General features: G+C 35.5%; 2 protein-coding genes across 6 annotated transcripts in view; one reads left to right on the top strand and one right to left on the bottom strand.

Annotated features, from left to right (window-relative positions):
• The window catches only part of LOC134851743 (uncharacterized), a gene marked incomplete in the record, with an annotated part of 109,728 nt that extends 104,278 nt beyond the window's left edge, over positions 1–5,450 (bottom strand). Inside the window, 3 exon segments of the mRNA XM_063867961.1 lie at positions 2,277–2,436; positions 4,357–4,696; positions 5,202–5,450. Of these exon segments, the coding sequence (XP_063724031.1) occupies positions 2,277–2,436; positions 4,357–4,696; positions 5,202–5,365 (664 nt within the window).
• Positions 1–19,790, top strand: part of LOC134851749 (14-3-3 protein homolog 1-like) — a 524,146-nt gene that overhangs the window by 30,078 nt on the left and 474,278 nt on the right. The gene's annotated exons all lie outside the window — the stretch shown is intronic.

Genomic DNA, 19,790 nt, shown 5'->3' with positions numbered 1-19,790 from the left:
AGTTGCATAACTCACAAACTTCTGTTGATCTAATGATTCGCAAGGTAATCTACAAGTATTGTTACTCATTGATGTTTAATTATTCAAAATGTTTTGATACATCGAATCATTTTAAACAGAATAATGATTCAAACTGGCATGATTAACAGAAAGTTTTTGTGCGGCACATGATTTTGTGTTTTTGTAGCTTCTTTGTAAATTTTTTGTACTCTAGCCGATTTTGTTTTGTAATCAGGCTTGTCTGAAGAAAAACGTTTAACTATCTGAAAAATATCATTGCGTTGAGCTCAATTTTTATGAAAAAAATTTTACCTGCAACTTTTTTTTGTCAAAGTACGAGGTTTTCAAAGTTTTCAATTAGCAAATTTGGGATAAGTACTGCATGCATTATTTTTTTATCAGCTGGTAGAAAATGCACTAAAATATTTCGGCTCAGAATTTTTTTCAGCATGACTTGAGGGAGCTATTTAGGTTAAATAGCGAGTTTCTGAGGGAGAAGAACATCACTCTGAGCTTCAAATTGCGTGTGGTAGATGTTTTGTAAAAGGTTGTGTGGTTGATTTTTTTTGGAATAAATTTTTCAAGTTTTAACCAAAAAGAACTTTTGATGCCTCAAATGGTAATTGGGTTACTCCGGATATTTTTTCTATTTTCCACCTCTTAAAAAACAGATGAACGTTTGGTAGAACCAAAATCATATTGACAAAAAGATTTTTGCCAGCTGCAGTTTGTGTAAGCAGCTGATAAAAACATTGGATTAATGAAATCAAGTATTAGTTTTAAAACTGGATCATTCTTTTCTTCTTTTGCTGAACTTTTATCAAAATCAAACTTAATCAGGCGAAGTGTTCTGGAAAAATTTGTGATTGACTCCGCGTATCAAACATTTCTATAACTTAAGCAAGTTAGAAGTGCTTATTGTATAGAAGTGCTTTTTTACCAATATGATCTGAGAGCTACTTGATGTAATTTTTGTCTTAGAAGCTTTTTCAAACTATTAAAGTTGAAATGATTTTCTCACCAATAAAAAAGAACAAAATGGGATACAAAAAAATCACACAGAGGCAACTCTGCGCTTCACATTATTTGTGATAATAAAATAAATACTTGTGATGAAAATAAAATGAAAAAAAAAATCATTGTCAAAAAATAATTACCAACAATTGCAATAAAAGTGAACAATATTTAAAAAATTTTTAATTCTACCATTAAAAACTTTCACTTAAAAAATCTACCATTAAAGAGTCGATTTTTAAAAAAAGAGTATCTTCTGCGGAACTATGCCGACAAAAGTAAGCAGACAGAGAAAATGTTCAGTTTGCAAAAAAAAACAGGTTTCGACTGGAATTGAATTCCTGTTTTTTTTTGTCTCAAGAATGGATGTTAAAGGAAAACTGAATCTTCAAAAAATAGGCTACGGGAACTAAGCCGATGAAAATAAGCAAACGGACAATAATCCGAAAAAGCACAAAAACTCTAGTTTGCAAAAAACTGATCGCGTGCTAATTCGAAATAAAAGCTTTTGCCTTCTCAAGCATTGTGTTACCTCTACGCCACATGTGTCAGATGGTTGATTGAAACTGACATTATGATTGCCAAGTGATAACAAAGCCAAAAACACCCGAGCAGAAACCCTTCATAAAAAATTCAAAAAAGTTATTTGCTAAAAAAATCCCTTTAAGTCCCCTTTCCCTATGAACATACATACACATACAAACACGCACACGAAACCTTTTTCTGACATCAATCGACGCAATGAAAGGCCACTAAGTCGGTATAAAACCAAGCCGAGACCTATCAAGCCAAAAAAAGGCAATTAAAAAAATCATTAAACTTTAACAAATCAAGTTGGTATATTACAACCAACGTGAAAAGCAAACTTCGATTGGGTCGTATGTTTAAAATGCTAATATGCTCAAAACATGTCTGTTGCAACAGAAACGCCCGGTAGATGAATGAGTCTAGGAGATGGATGAGAGTATTGTGAACAAAGTTATCTCTACGGGAAAAAAGAAAAGTGTAGTACCCGATTGCAATTCCCTTGCTTATTGCAAGGGTATAAAAAAATTGCAATTTTGATTTATTTGTTAAATATTACAGCAGCAATAAAAAGTGGTTTTGAACGACATGGGTTTTTGAAAAATATATCAAAATTGAAGACGACTTTGCCAACTTCATTATTTTTAAGTGATTGAAAATGAAAAAATTGTACCTTTGAAGGTCACCCCAGTTAGTAGTTTCTAAATTACTCACCCTGCAATCAATCGAACACTCACCAGTGTCGAGTACATTGATGACACAGGTGTGTTGGGGACAGCCTTCTGAAGAAACATGAAAGATGCCGGCCCTGTAGAATGAGTGCAGAAATGCCCCCCTCTGTCCTATTGGAGCCCCACTGGAGAACCCCAACTCCCCATTGACCCCAACTACACATTTCTACAATCACAACACATTAGATAATATGGTAAGTATAATACAATACAGTACATTTTCGGTACGATTTTATTTTAAAAACTCGCCTGCTGCGAAAAAGTTTAGGAAACATAAGCATCTGAATAGCATTTTGATTGCAGTCGAAACAGTCCAAATGCTCAATTTTTTATCGAGTTGTTTTAAAATTTGGATAATTGAAATATAGGCTAAAAAGGGAATACCCGAGTCGAGATTTTTCACCTAATTTGAAGCAAGATTCGAGCGTTGTTGAACGGTTTATCTAAAAAAAACGCTCAAAAACAGCTCAAATCTTGAGCGGTTTTTGAGCGTTTTTTTTTAGATAAACCGCTCAAAACCGTTCAAATCTTACGCGGTTTTTTAGATAAACCGTTCAAAAACCGCTCAAACCGCTCATTTTGAATCAAGATTTTGAGCGTAATTGTTTAAAAGAACCGCTCAAACCGCTCAAATCTTACATATTTTCCAGTGGTTATTTTGCTCGAGCATTTGAAAAAAGTCACTCACATTGTTTTTGGTCAGGACATCGAAAAAAATCTTGCTTGATTTGAGAACGGTTAAGCACTTTTTTTAAATTGTAGATAGTATTTCAACTGCATCTTAGCGTGGGTTGACCAAAAATGCTTCTTTCATACATTTGATGCAGGCAATTGTATGATTAGCATTTTCGGTGTGGGGAAATGTAAGATAAGCTTTTTCGGTTTATGGAGGTCAACCCGGGGTCACATTACCTTTCCAGGCCTTTTTGTTGGTTTTAATCGGTTTTCTTTATAAGACCGCTCAAAAACCGCATAAAAACCGCTCAAATCTTGCTTGAAAAACCGTTCAAAAATCGCCGCAAGAAAGGAGCGGTTTTTGAGCGGTTTTTAAGCAAGATTTGAGCTGTTTGAGCTGTTTTTCCAAAAAAAAACGCCCAAACCGCTCAAATCTTGCTGAAAAACCGCTCAAACCGCTCATATCTTGAGCGGTTTTTGAGCGGGATCTCGACCCGGGTATAATAGCTTATATTTAGATAAGAAAAATAGAATTTTTTACTATTCCCCCAAATTCCCCTATAGCACCTAGTAAAATAATACCGCGCTATAGAGAAATAGCCAAATGGTTATGCGGATTTTGCAATTAGTAGCACAATACTGGCGGCGGTTAATTAATGAGATTCGAAATATATATTAATTGAAAATGTCAAACAATTTAGATAGAGTACATATCAAAGTGAGATGAAACATTAAATCTAATTTTCATCCGAACGCTTCGACATGAACAAAAAGCGAAGTTATGTGTTGGTCAGTTCACTCCTGTTATTCAAGAGTTACACATACTGATTATGTAATAAGTACATATTGCGATTATCTATTACATCATAACACAAAACTTCATCGAACAGTGCACGGGAGGTCAGGTGGACACTCCTCGTAGTCGGAGATATCCGAGAAGAGAGATCCAAACAGCTGAACAAACAAACAAGCGACGAGAAGTTACGACACTCAATAAACACCAGGCAACAGAATATGATTGCACCAAACAAAAGTTGAGATGACCCTACAATTTGGGATTATGTAGTTTCCTTGGATACTTTCAAAAAACCAAAGCCTAGAACTGCGATCGAACAGTTTGTTAATTTACTAATTTTGACTATTCAAAAACTTTGAATAGAGAAGGCGGCTTATACACAAACTGAAGTTTTTGGGAAACCTTTAGAAAAATTGATGCTGTCAAAAAAAAATTGAAAAATAAAACGCGGTATAAACAGGCAGGCAAAAAATTTGATGACTGATGATTTGCGGCAGCCATTTTGGAAAAATCTCGGCTGGCTTCCTTAAAAGGCAATAACTAATCACGAAATATTTTCAAAATGGTATTAAGAAATTGAAAAAAATAAGAAATTTTGGTTTTTTATTTTGCTACCTTGTCATCAGGAGGTTCGACTCTGAACACATTATGCTTATTGCACCCGTCGTCCCACACCCAATAGACAGAGGAACCCTTCTGTACAGTGACCACGTGCGGCTGGAACCCCTCCCCCCTCGACACCCGCACCACGTGACCAGAGTTGCCCTCGTCCACCAGCAGGGCACATGTGTTAGTCCAGGTAGTGAATTCTACAGGCGTCAGCTGCAGTTCATTCAAGTCTCCGCCACTTTTGGATTTCCGCTCTTCAAGATCTGTTTGAGTTTTAGAGTTGGACCAAGAGGGACTGCCGAGCACGTGGAGACCGTCTTTTGTTACAGGATACGCAACTGCTCGTCTGGAAAAAAAAACTCAATACTAGCACTTAAATATTAGATCAGGTGTTAAGAGTTCAAACATCCCGACTTTTTTTAATTACAAGTTAAATGTTTCCAAAAGTAGGCTGACAAAAAATCGAATTAGAAATCTTTGTTGAGGTTGAAATAATTGAATTGTTTTAATTTGAATGAGTGAACTGAAGCTAAAAACTTAAGAGCATAAAAATGACAAAAAAAATTGAAGTTGGTTGTATTAATTAACCACCAAATATTTTACTCACAGTCAAAAATCTAATCAACATTGTTGTGATGTCATTGAGGCCGTTAAGATATATTTTGTCTTGTACAAAATGATCCCAAAAAACACAAAATCTACCAGCGGCAAGAAACGTCAGTCAGATGAGGTCAAGTTAAATTATTTTAAAACTCTTTCTTCATGAATGGCAGCTTATCCTATGGACAAATCAAAATGCAAAGTTTCGACGTATTTGCGTGTGATGATGATTGAACCAATGTTATACTTACCTCGGAATACATTCCATCGCACTTCGCAACTTTGCTTTTTGCACTGATCCCAACTGATCAAGCTGATAAATCTCAAAATCCGAACAGCTGTCGGCGACCCACATGACCACGTCGCCAGGCACCGTCTGGACCACCGACTGGGCGCCTCCTTTCCTCTGGGTCATTTTACTCCCCAAGAACTGTCCAGTTGGGATTTTATGAATGCGACACTTGGGCTGACCCACCACAATTATTCCGAATTTAGTGGGACTACTTTTGTCTATGAAATAATGCACGCCAGTTTTGAGAAACTGGTGTGTGAACAAAGCGGGTCCGAGTCTAGGCGGTCCGCTTTTGAAGCCCCGTTTCATAGATTTGCCCTGCTGGGTTATTTCAACGATGGATACTTCTGCATTGGAATTCCACTGCCAAACTACTGAGTCATTTGGGCTGATTTTCACCACTTGTGTCTGCTCATTTTCGGCCGACATCTAAACATATATTTGTTAAAACGTTCAGAATATTCTTGGATTTTTGTTGTTAATTTTTAACTGTTAAGTTCTAACATCTTATGCGGTTCTTACAACATTCAGCAATAATTATTTAAAAAATTATCGTATCGTTGCATTAGCCAACCGCAATTACATCTGGCAAAGTTTTTAAAATAGTTTTCAAAAAACCGACAATTTTCAAAAAAAAAAAATCCCCGGAACGAACAAAACCCATGAGAGACAAAAATTTTTATTCGTCTATATTTCAATAACGTATTGAGATCAGATTGCTTTAAATAAATGCAAGAACCTGTCTCGGCATTCCGTGAAATTTTTGGCTAAATCAAAATGTCGATAAATGTATTAATTTTTAATTTTACAAGCCTCAAAAAGTGTAATTGATTACTAATTAAATAATTAAAAAATAAGTCTTAAAAAATTCAATCGATTCAATTTTCTTACCATGTTGAACAGTTGTGAGCTCAAATTCAGCACCGAAAAGGTATACAGAGCAAAATTAAACTTGTTGAAAATTCAGGTTGCGACTAAAACCGTAAACGAACCAAAAATTTTGCTATGAAAAAGGCTGATATCAAAAGCATTCAGTCATAAATTGAAAATCAGTATATTTGAAAGTTTTTTGATGTATTGACGCTATTATGACTCACACTAACACTAATTTAGCTATTTCGACTCACTCTGACATTGATTGCTCCATGCCATGCAAACACATAAATGTAAGGTACACTTGCAATAAAAAATTAGCAGTGAAAGCTAGCAGGCAGGAAAAAAAGCCGCTAGATCCTTAAGAAAGACCAAAAACTCCTCAAATAATTGTAATCTGAAAACATTCAAAATGTTGCCTGGAATCACGTTTTTTTTTTGCGGAAACTGAAGCTGACGCGTTTAAATAATTTCCTGTAGAACCGTAAATATATTTTTGTCACAAACATTTTTGAATTATAATTTTTATTCTAGAAATTATAAAATTATGGCATTATGTGCGATCCGTAATGAAGCACAAAGCAGAGTAAAAATTTTAAGCAAAAACGACAAAATATACGAAATCAGTTGTTGTACGCAATTTTATTGAAAATTAAATACAAAAAAATTAGTTCTACGATGTCGCAACTAAGTCGACAAAACATAATCAGACAAATCAAAAGCCGAAATTTTTGTTAAAAGAATGTTTCCAGTTTGAAAAAAAAAACAGTTCCTGGTCAAATTCGAACCCACAAATTTTGGAGTCCTAGGCGTACTCTTCATCTGCAGGCTAGAAACGCATAGAACTTTCTATTCATCATGAACAAAGATACAAGTGATTCAAGTGAGTCTGCGAAACAAGTTGTTATTCCGAAAAAAGTCTAGATTCCCGTTTGATAACGCTTGCTTACCACAATTGTAATTGAGAAATCTTCTTATAGATCCTTTTTCTGAGAGAGTTGACAAGTGTTAAAATTTATCAGCCGAAAAATTTTGACGCTTAGGCCTGAAGAGACTGCTCAAAAATGACTTTTTCTTGTCTTCAAACGCCATGTAAATCGAAAGTAGTCGCAGATGTTTTCTTTTTTTTGAAACTAGTCAAATATAGTTGAAATCTGTTTCCAAAATTTTTGTGAAAATGGTTGTTTTAAAAACACTGTTACTTTGTTATAACTGGCTGGTTAAAGAACTAATTAAATATTTTTATTTGCTATTTCTGATGATAGATGCAACCGGATGAGTCCAAAGTTTTTTCATTTTAACTATAAAAGCATTTAATTACTGGATGTCACAACAAAAATGATAAAGAGATCCATGATACTTCTGAAAAATAAATTTTTTGAAAAATATTTTTTTGACAATTAAAATCTACAGAAAATTTTATGCAAAAGGGAACGAAATCAACTCTTTGTTAGGATCAAAAAAACCTGCCTCATTTCAATTGAGCATGATTTGTGAGGCGGTTTAAATTGCAGAAAATTTCATGCAAAAAGGAACAAAAGCATTGTTTTACTTGCATCAAAAAAACCTGCCTCAGTTCAATTGAGCATGATTGGTGAGGTGGTTTAAATTGTTGTGTTTGCATTGATACAAAAGGTCGCGTTGATATATTTTATCAGCAATTTTCACCTTTACGTATAAATTTAACTTTAAAAATGTCCGCACTAGAGAACCAATCTAAATTTGGCAATAGTATGAGGTTTTCAGGCTGAAAACGTGAATCTTCTAACGTCTTGAGTTTATTGGATTGGCGCGGTCGTGTGATTAACTTGTTTCCTTACAGTAACGGATTTAGGAAGGTGGGCAGATGCCCCTCTTCCCTCAAGGAATTGACCAGTGCCGACCCAAAGGATTTTCCTTCAGTACAAATTTAAGGCCTCCATTTTTGACCGATTTACTTTCAAATTTTCCTAAAGGAGCCTTTCGCGCCAAAATATACATGTAGTCATTTTGACGGGGGAGGGCCCGCCAAAAAACGCAATTTTTTGGTCAAATTGTTCCATAAAGCACCTTAAAACAGAAACGCAAAAAATACGGCGCAGAAATCAAAAGGATCTCAAAGTTGGGAAAGCTCAGAAAATCTTTTTGGTCGAGCTGAAACATCAAAATTTTTTTGAAAAATGCTAGATCCACTCCTGTTTGCTCTATAAATTGCAAAAAACTAGTGCTTAACAATGTGGATCAAAAAATACACTTTCCTATACAGGTCACGTTGAGGTCTTTTACTTCATCAGTTTTAATCATAATAACTTATTATCAGGCTCACAAATTAGCAGACTAGTATAAGATATTGGTAAAAATTAGGAACATCAAATTGGAGCCGCGCTTCTTTCCGCCGATTTTCGTTGTTTCCAGCTTTTTTCTGTATAGATGTTCGAAGCGTTTTGGCGCTCTTTTTCTACGAAATTGACGTATGCCGATACGCTTGCGAAACGTTCTTTTTTCTGAGAAAAATAACAGCACGTGGCCATTTTGTCTTATTTAGTCGTTTTTGACGGCATTTATTTGGTTGCACTATCTACATCTCAGTTTCTGCTGAATGTTTTTCTCTGTGCTTAGTTCGTTTCTACACCATGAAAACACCATTTTGGATGAAACTGTATTCAAACTCATGTTCGTGCAGTACAATATCAAACGTGTTTGAACCTTTCTGATAATAAAAGTTCTCAGATACTCCGCCTTTTTTCCGCCTAAAAAGGCCACTTATTTTGGCATGGTTCCTCGTAAATTTGATGTTCCTTGTAATAAGTATATCCCAGAGTTAAACTTGGAGAACGTATAACTTTATACAGAGCTGATTTAATTTATCCGGACAAAATGAGCAAAACTTGAAATTTAAACGCTTATATCTCATATTGGTTTGATTCTAGACAAAAAATGATCAAAATAAATCTTTCTTAATTTTTTAACAAAGTTAAATTTGTCCAATTTGTTTTGCAAAGTTCCGGCTAAAAAATGTATCCCAAAAACGATCATTTTTGGCTTTGTTTAGTCAATCAAAAATTACTCCAAACCACCTATTTTTTCATTTAATGACAAAACTATATCAATGCAAACCTATTATAACCCAACAAAATTTAGAGTCAGAAAAGGGCGCAAAAAGTTTGTAAATGTTTTCATTTAAACAAATTGGTGTTTTATATAGTAAAAATGACATTTTTTGTCTATCAAACGAAAATAAGTATGTTTATACAAAATTGAGAAAAATATACATCGTTTAAATTTTGTTAGGCTACATAAGAGGTTTGCATTGATATAGTTTTATCACTAAATGAATAAATAGGTTTGGAGTAAATTTTGGGTGAGTAAACAAAGCAAAAATGATCGTTTTTGGGGTAAATTTATAAGCCCAAATTTTGCCAAGTAAATTAGATCATGTTAGTTCTGTTAAAATTTTAAGCAAATTGGCCCTCCTCATTTTTTGTCTATAATCAAACCAATTTGAGAAAACTGCGTTTTAAATTTCAAGATGTATTCATTTTGTCCGGTTAATTTAAATCAACACTGTCTAAACCGGATTCAAATTTTATAGCACTGCGTGTTAAATGGTGTGTTCTGATTGGCTGAAGATACCGGCAAAAAAATTTAGTGAACGGCAGTTACATGCAGCTACCTGCGTAAATTACTTGTATTTTTTGAACTTATGACCATGAGGTGAAATTTAACATATATTTTGAAAAAAAAACTCATATTTTTCGACTCCGTGACTCACTTGTATACGGTGAGTAATTGGTTGTTGTGAGTGCACGGCGACTGTGATGGCCATTTGGCTGCTGAGGGGGTAGATGCAATAGGAAAACACTCCTCCCCTCTCCATCCTGAGAGACAAACGACCCCCCATCAAAGCAGTCCCCACCACATCCAACTCATTCTTGCTCAGCCCCTCCCCCATAACTTTACACATGCTGTCTCCTATTCCGCCATACTCTAAAAGCAAAACAGAGCCAACTACTGGGCTGTATAGAAAAAATGTTCAGCTTAATTTGAACTCTACGAAAAAAAACTCATTATCTTCTCTTTGGATCTACCTCTGTTCATTTTAAGTCTCGTCCTATGTTTTATTTTATTCAACAGCACTGAACTATACGAGTTCTGTTCAGTGGCGTATCTACAGTTTTGTAAAAACGTGGAAAAACTGATGACACTTTTCTAATGAAAACCTATTAAAAGAGTCCAGGAGAATTTTGGAAACTGTCACCAAAGTCTACCTTCAAGTGATTCGTTGTGGAGCTATAATATTGAAGGCTATTTAAAACAATTATTGAGGTATTCGCGCAAATATCCATCTCAGAGTTTTGAAACGAGTTGAGTGAGATATGTGGTTTTTCCTGGGATAATTTTCACCACTCACCGTTAGTGCCGCTTTCGGTGGAATCGATAAACTCCTCCTCTTTTAGTGGACTCTCTTTCACGTGAAATGTGTGACCAGAGAGCTGGACAGGTCTGTCCCAACACAATTTCACAAAGTCGTTCAACTCCACCTCCAGGACATCTCCCCTGCCCCCTTTTTGAGACTGCAGTTCGACAGAGTGCGACACAGGTGGCCTCGTGACCTCAACAGAGATGATCTGGGATGAATTCTCAGCCACTGCGAAGTGGAAAAATCCAGACTGTTTGAAGACAAAACAGCACAGACCGCTGGTGCTGAAAAATTAAAACATCATTTCAACAAATTTTTTCGGGTTGTTTTTTTAGGCCATGCACAATGGCTTCTGAAGCAAAGTAAAATGAAATGCCCACACATTTGATAATAATTTAGAGGCAGAACATGCTAATATCGGAAAGAGCTACCTGGGATTTGTCTTTATTAATCAATGGCAGTGAATAGCCTTCTGCAGCCACATCTATGATTATTCATTGATGAAAACTTAACTGTATGAGAGAAGCTCGAACGGCGATTATCGAAGCGCGTTGCCAGTTTTTTTTTTCAAGATAGTATAGTACAGTTTATCTTTTTGTTTTTCCTGAAAAATGTTCAAAAGTGTTTTTCAGCATAGAGCGAGATCCATTTTTTTCGAGAATAATTGTGTTTGTCTGCACGTTCTAATCCTATACGCTCATTTTATTATGGTATAGAGCTCGGATCTCTTTATCTTTTTCTCCCCTTTGAAAAAAAGGGGGAGATCCGTCACTATGTTCAAAATTCACACATGCTTAACCATTGAGATAGTCTTTCATATGGGTGGCAATTCTTTTTTATATAGTTTAAGAAATCTGAGAACTTTGGTGACCTTTCTAAATGAGCCGTGAATTGTGAGTTGATTTTGCGCTGGAACAGACGAGTGTGTTTGGGGTTGGTGGCCATGTCCACCTGGAACACAGACTGCGGGAGGGGACAGTTGTCCCATCTGAACCACACTCGGTCCCCCTCCCCAACTCTGATCACCTTCCCACTCCCCCCATCGTCGTCACTTAGAGTGAGCAAGTGTTCAATAGGATTGTCCTCCACCTCGATTACGCAATAGTTCCACTGTTTCAATTCCACCATTGTGTCTGTGTCTGTGTGACGTAAGTGTGACGCAATGATGACGTAAGTCTGGCTCTCCTCTCGTGGTATCTCGTATCTATTCACACTTCCTTCATGCATCTTGAGAGGCCTAAAAGCATTTCTGTTTCTCTTTCCAGTTCTTCTTAACGCTTCCAGTCTTAAACAGTCACTAAAAGAATCCTGGCCTGACCAAAAATGCTCATCATACAACTTTTATATATGGAGCAATGCTTATCATACAATTTCGTTCAATATCTTATCAGAAACCTTTGATGTCAATCGAGGAGAAATAATTCCATTTCGATGCCACAGTAAACTTCATCTCATACCTTTTCGATCTTAAGAGCTGCAATAGCTGCATTTATTATGTTGCGAGGGAGGGATGTTGGCCTTTTGTAGGTGTACGTTTAAATAGAGTGTGGGGTTAATGTTAAGGGGATCCGACGTAAGTTCAGAGTTTCTAGGAATGCTGGTATCTTTTTGAGTCATATTAGATCCCCCTGTTCTAACTTGAGGCACTTGGTGAGTCCCTGTTGCTGAGTGAGTCCAAAGTGACAAGAGTAAAGTCGTGTGCAGTTACTCCCCTCCCCCTCCCCCTCCCCCTCCCCATCTACTGTCTCAACCAAGAGTGGACTCGTGTCTCTCTGCACTCGCATGTGCTGACTGGAGAATGCACACATACCCCCTCCCCCTTTCAAAGTCTCTGTTTCTCGAGTGGGGGGACATCGACAGGTGAGGGCGGGTGTGAACAGATTGTGTTCTGACACTGACGCTGACATGACCAAGGAGCTGCTGCTGCTACACATCACATAAGGAAACAAAAAAATAATTAAATACGGCATTACACAACTACACGATAACTTAATCAGCTATTCGCTGAAACTATGTGAGGCAAAAAAAAGCCCGTAGCTATCCAAGTACCACATATGTTTTCACCATCGGTGAAAAAATCTAGAACCTAAAAAAATTTTTCATGAATTTTTTTGAGTAATCACCTGAAATAAACCTTCAAAAATTAGTTTAAAATAGCACACTAATGTAAAAAAAATAGTAAAATTGGGGCATCATACATCATACTAATAAACTTCGCATCACTCGCCCTCAGGGTAGGATTTAGGGGCGATGGGGGTTTGGACGCCCTTCCCTGAGAAACTCGATGCCCTCACCAACCACCAAAGGGTCCTCCCTTTGGTATTATTTTGTGACATCCATTTTAGGCCGACCAACCCTAAAATTTTTCTAAATGCGCCAATAATGTAGTTCCTGCGAATTGCAGAGGATCTATCAGTAGCCCTTAACAGTCCTGTCGAGGATAGTCCATTGTTATTATCTCCCCACATTCCAGACTGTGTTATTTTGTTGAGCGAAGCTCTTTTTTCCGACTCAAGGCCGTTTTTTTGCGACTAGAACTTTCACGTGGTACCACTATTGCAGCCAAATTCGGTCAGGTTGTGGTAGACCTGAAGCTAGAGGTCAAGTGAGAGCTCATCCTCACACACTATCATTGTCATGGCATATATATTAGTTTTCAAAGGGAGCGCGTCAAAATTTTCTAATAAAAAGCCCCAAAACCGCATTTAAGACGTTTTTTTTTAAATTTGCCTGCGGCGCATCAATTTTGACCAAAATTTGGTCTTTAGTGTTCTGGGACTGCTCGGAAAATCAGTTTGGCCGACCTAAAAAAAAGGTCGACAAAAGGTCGACAAAATCCTTCATCCGCTCCTGCCCTCACTTTCAATTAGCTATATAGAGAATTTTTTATTGAAAAAGCAAAAGTCTTTTTTTTGTTATATGTTTTCATTATTCAAAGTACAACAGGAATAGTTTCACTATGAGGATACTTTCGATCCCATGCGACCGCCCATGGAGGCACTTGATATCAGCTGACCAAAAATTTGGACCTTGCAGCTAATTTATCCTTGAAGGGTTGTTTGTAGGTATTTGCCAATTTTGCGTTCCACTTGGATTTTCATCAGAATTCTTTTTTTTGTAAATGAATCTTACATGTATACGCTTTTTAGGATACGTATAAAATTTTCACAAGATGTATGTAAAAATGATTTTTTCAAATTCTTAGAGATCTTACCAGAGTTTAAATATTACTGCCATATCCCTGGTATCCATAAAAAAAAATTGTCTATTTTTTTCCTGGAAAAATTGAAACTTTCGGAAAATTGGGAATTTTTGCAAAAAAATGCAATAAACGATCTTTTTGAAATTTGCATTTTTCTGGCCCACGCTATCCCATTAAAGTTATTACACTTCGGCGCCAACGGGCCCTTAAAAATTTTTATGCTTAAAAATTTCTAATGTCTTATGCTTAATGCTTAAAAGTCAGGGGTTTGAACTCCTTAAATTAGGAAAACATACTAAATATGAGAATTTTTCCTGAAATTGGGCCATGTTCAACTACACAACAAGTCATGAATATCTTTGCGTCAATAGGGTATGACTCATCAAACAAAACTACAATTAATTTCACCAACCAGACAAAAAAGAAGACGGTTGGTGCCAGTCTGGGTTGCCAGAGGAAAGAGCAGTTGGAGTCGAGGTCAAAGCAGACTCCATTTGGCACAGCGAACACATCAGCTCCAGAGTCACTCTCAATCACCTGGACAGATACTGACCAGTTGGATAATTAGTTGATAATAGTTAATAATCAATTAAAAAATTAATAATCAAACAAAAAATGGACCATCCATAATTTAATGCGAACAGCTCTCACGTGTGATCCTTCTTTTCTGGTTTTGGGGACTAGTCATATAGAAATTAGGCTCATTCGTACATTTATATGCAAAGATGAACCAATGGTACAATGACTTGGCCGAGATGATGACGCAGTGGGTTCTTCAAAGTGATACTATATGATACTATCTGTTGTAAAAGTATTGATGATATTATATGCATGATATTATATGAAATAAAAGTATTGGGTACCTGGGTGACTCCATAGTTCTGGGAGGCAGTGTCAGCTGACCACTCGAACAGCACCTTCTGAAACAACACAAACGGCGGTGTATCAACTAGCATAAAAGTTTTAAAACTGAAAATCTGGAATGAAACCAGTTCAAAACAAGTATTTTATATATCCAATTATATTCTTGATAACTATCACTGTAAAAGACTTAGAACTAACCAATCATGATCCATGACTAAAACGTACGATGTTTGTAAGCTGAAATTATTGATAGTTTCAGTCAGAGAAGAAAAATTTAATTTAGAAAGCAGTTGCTCTTCGTCTCCTTTAACCTCGCAAGAATACGAGTATATACTAGATCTATTGAGACTAGGAGATATAAGAGTAAGATTAAGATTGGTGTTAGACTAAGAAGTTGCGCGAATCTATCCGGCCAAAATAAGATAGCGTGATTAACAGACGGTGTACCCTATCCAAAATTACTCTATGAGAAAGCCACCGCCGACTTAAACTCACATCGTATCGACATTTTCAAGTCTAAAGTCTAGATTTTGAGGTTTTCAAACTTTTATGTTAGTCAAGCTTTATGTTAGTCGAGCGGTCATCAACACAAACCCATGACAGAAAAATTAAAATACACACATTAACAAACAAATCATTTTCCCTAAAAAACATTTCGTGGCAAGAACCAAAAGCATTTACAAGTTTGGAATCTAACTAATAAGAGTAGCCCCTGGTGTCGAACAAATAGAAACAGTTCCCGAGCCCAATATTCAAAAAGGAATTGAAAAGTAAATAGGGATTAGGGATCAATTAAGCAATTCCCCCCTCTCTTTTTCTGGGGGGGGGGGTGAGATAGCTCAATAGTTTGAATGATATGAAGAGAGCTAAAAATTACATTCCGAGTGAAAAAATCAAGAAAAACTGAGGCACAAAAAGTGACTTTTTTCTGTCCTAAATTGAAAAAAGCTACTGCACACAAATTCAATGTGCTGCGGAGAACAGTTTTTCATATTCAGATACGAGGCTAGAACACGAACCCTGGCAAGTCGCTTTCCTCGATGAGGCAATGGTAGCCCTAACAAAAATTTGCAAAAAAAAAAGTTTTAAATAAATTTTGATTTTTTTTCTTTATGAAGTTTTTCTCGATACTCATGCCAAATACCCTTCAAACGGTCAATTGATTGCGTGCTATCAACACATCAACCATCTACCGACGTCTTTTTGTAGCATTTTACCGTTTTTGCTTGGCGGGAGATAACTCAATTGATCCGTAAATAGATTTTAAAATTTCTGTAATTTTTGTGCGCGGTGTAATAAAAAGCACAACACTGAAGCTTAGATTATAAGTAAATTAGGAATAATGTGTTACTGTTGCTCAGAAAAAAAACAAAAAAATCTTTATAAATTTCAAAAACTATAGCAAAAAATTTTGCAAAAAAAGTTATAAAAAATTATGAAACACTCGACGACAAAATTCCTCCCAAATCAAGAGGGCGAAAATTAAGCGTTCCTGTCTAAGTTACGTCAAAAACCTAAATATCATGAAAGTATGAAAGCTTAGACGTGGGGAAACTTTGAGTTCAGTATAAAGAAACGACTCACGTCGTGCTTTTCCACGGCCAAATTGCAATGAGAAAATCCTTCTTGAGATATAGACACTCTCCAAGTCTTCATCTTCAGTCCAATATATCATCCAAATTACAAGATTAAATGTTTAAAGTATAAATGAGTTGCTTGGGATATTCTCCTTTGTTTTGGATGGTTTGGCAGAATTTGACAAGAACGAGCAAATAGCAACCATAAGAGTGCTCTTGTAGTTTTGAACCGCTGCCATTATTCGACTATCAAAAATTCAACATTCAGGAAACGCTTCTACGGCTGCTTGCGTTTTGCTTGCTCACAAAGGTGAAAAGTGGCTTCTGTTCGTTTTTCTTTTAAAACAATTTTCCAATCGCGTGGAAAAGTGATTGAAAAAATTTGCGGATGATTTGAAATCGAAGGAAACGGTGGCGAGTTTAAATAATTGATAAGGTATGTGTGGCTTTGGAAGTGAAACTGCATCAGAAGCGCACTGGAAAAAGTAAAAAAAATATATATGGTGATGTTTTTGAGTTGTTTGCATGTGATGCTGAATTTGATAGTAATCAATCCAATTGACAAATTAAACACTAATTTTAGACGAGATCTTTTCTATTAAATTTTAAACTGAGAAATTGATTAATGGAACCATGCTATCAGTAAATAATTTTTTGACGAAAAGATTTTTTTCTAATGAACAAACTGCGATCACAGATCAACTCAGCATTTTTTGGAACTGATTCGAACGTGCCAGTTCTCTGACAAGTAACGTTCTGTTCCCGGTTGAAAAAGAAATGAAAAACAATCACCCTATCTCGTCAAAAAACTCGATTTTGATATGAACTGATTATACTTTTTTTTTGTGGGTACCAGTCCGAGCTAGTGTATTGGTATATGGGGTCATCGCGAAAAGTAATATTAATATAAAAATGCTTATGTAGGAGCCGACAATAACGCAAAATTTTGTGCTAAGTTTCATGTTAAGAGTTGAATGGTAGATCAAAGTGTCTCAGATTGCGATGGAGAAGCGAATCTAGGTTCTTCATCTAGGTTTATGATAACATTGTCCGCCGTTGACATTATGTCCATGGGCCAAACTGTGTACTGGATAGGCGCACAATTTTTTGTCTGTATGTTCCTGGTTTCCAGAGACAAGTCCTTAAATATGTTCCAAAATGAAAGTGGATTCCGCGTACAAATACCTGTAACGTAAATTTTGTCGACACATTAATTTTGTTGCAAATTCCGAAAACTGGGTATCCAAGCTCTTTGTCACTTGTGCTCGGTTACAAGCACAACCCAAACTTTTTCAGAAATTATATTTAGTCAACAAAAAATCAGTTTTTTGGTTTATGGAAAAACACCTACCATACAATTCTCATAAATAAAAAAATGTTTATCATAAAGATTTCAAACAATTTTCTGAACATATAGAATTGTATGAAATTGTAGGAAGTTTCTCACATATCATATATCAACTAACCTTATGTTGAGGCTAACATCAAAGAAACTGATCCCGAAGAAAAAATGCAGGAGGAGGTGAAATATACACCCGATCATGGTTATAGTGAAATAACAATATCTGTTTTCAAACGTTATGCGAACTTGTTCATGACTTGCAAATGAGTAAGTTACCACCCTAGTCGATCGGGGAGGGTTATCTTGCAAGATCTTGCAAGGTTCTTGCAAATGAGGGTTATCTTGCAAGATCTTGCAATATGAAGGTTATATTACAAGATCTTGCAAGAGTGAGGTTATCTTGCTAGAATCTTGCAAGATAACCAACTACGAAATTTTCACGAATCCTTATATTAAGCACCAGAAAAAATTGTGTAGATCCAACTTGACTACGGTCACAAAAAATCTGAGTTTAAGCTCGGAAAAAAATTAGGTTACGCAAATTTTGAAAACGTTCATATTTATTTTGATTTTTGGTTTTTCTTAAAGTAAATATTTTCAGATCGTCGTTATAATTTAATCATTTCAAATTAAAAATTTCAAAAACAAGTTTTTTGACTTTGTTCAAATGTTTCATCTAGTTTTGCACTTCTAGCGGTTAAATTTCAATTTTTCTTTATTTTTTGGTCAAAATATTGACAAATAGAGTCAATTAGCCAATTAGCTTGAGATATTTTGTATGTTGTGTTCACAAAAATCCGAATAAATATTTATGCTCTTATTATTATGAAGTTATATTTATTTTTTTAATACTTGCTACTGGTGAAGTGTCTGCTGGTCAAAAATGTACACTTGTCTTCTTGTGTAAAGTTTTTTTCACAAAAAAAACTTGTCTTTAATGCATTACTTTTATCAACCGCAAATCTATTTTTGTACGCAAACAATTTTTTTTTCAACCGCAAATCTATTTTTGTACGAAAACAATTTTTTCCAAAAAAATTCGGCCTGCAAAATTTAATTTTTTGTGTGCATAACGTAGTCCTGGCTACAATAATGTTGGACTTTGTTCCCTTTTCGCTTTATATTTTTTCAAAAATGCTGAAAATTACTATTCCTTTTGAATGGCGTGTTTATGTATGCCTTGATCAATGTCTGATAATTTAGTGTCAATTAGCTTGAGATAATTTGTATAATGTTTTCACATAAATCGGATAACAAAATATGTTCTGATTATTATGAAGCTATATCTATCTTTTTAATGTTGATTTATTCAAGTAATTAATATTTTCCACTTGCTACCGATGAAGTGTCTACTGGTAAGAAAAACATACTTTTATCTTCATGTAAAGAGTTTTTTGGAAGCCTTAAAGGAGGCTGTTTTGAAAGATTCTTGCAAGATCTTGCAAGATAACCTCCCTTAATCAACTAGGGCAACTCACTGGAAATGCGATACATTGCAACAACTTTAAGAACAGCTCCAGATCAAACACATGAGAACTACCAGTAGTCTCCGGATCAAAATTCCTAATAACAAATCACTTTTTTTCTTTTTCTGTCAATCAAATGTATGTAGAAATTCAGTTGTTGTTTGAACTAATAGTTGGGTCTAATACATGGATAAAACTTCATGTTCACTTGTTGTTCCGACCACTGAAAATAGGGAGGAACTTGTATATGGTTTTTTTTCCACGCAAAATCAGGTAATACAAATAATCATCGGACTGGGTTGAATGATATATCATATAATAGTAACAATAATTCCAATTGGGTAGTTCATAAAGTTAAAAGTCACTCCAAATATTTTACTGCCTAGGATAGCACCATTGGACCCTGAAGTCCGCTGGCAGGTGTCTCAGCGCCGAAAATCATTTAGGAAATGTTTGATACTTGGTGAGAAATAAATTCTCAATATTTCAAATGAAATCATGACTACTTAGATATTAAAATTGTTTCAGTCGCGATTCGAACCACATTAAACCACATTTCTCAAAACTTTTTCTTAAGTCGAGAAAAACCGGTTTGAAATATTTGAGTTTTCATCTAATTTCGAGCAAGTAAAGCGTTTACAATCAATTAACGTTTGTTTAAAAAGGAAATTAGAAGTTTAGGCTAAAAAAACTTGATTTTACTAAAAAGAAGCTTAATTTAGCTCTTCTCTGGCAAAAAATAAATAGTTTTGAAAAATCTTTAAAATTTTGAGTGGAGAAAAAGGAGAAAAAATTCGAAAAAGTTTATATTTATAATTTATTTTT

Source organism: Symsagittifera roscoffensis, chromosome 7 (assembly GCF_963678635.1).
Source record: "Symsagittifera roscoffensis chromosome 7, txSymRosc1.1, whole genome shotgun sequence".
In the NCBI taxonomy this organism is placed as follows: Eukaryota; Metazoa; Xenacoelomorpha; order Acoela; family Convolutidae; genus Symsagittifera; species Symsagittifera roscoffensis.
This window is presented reverse-complemented; position numbering and strand designations above follow the sequence as displayed.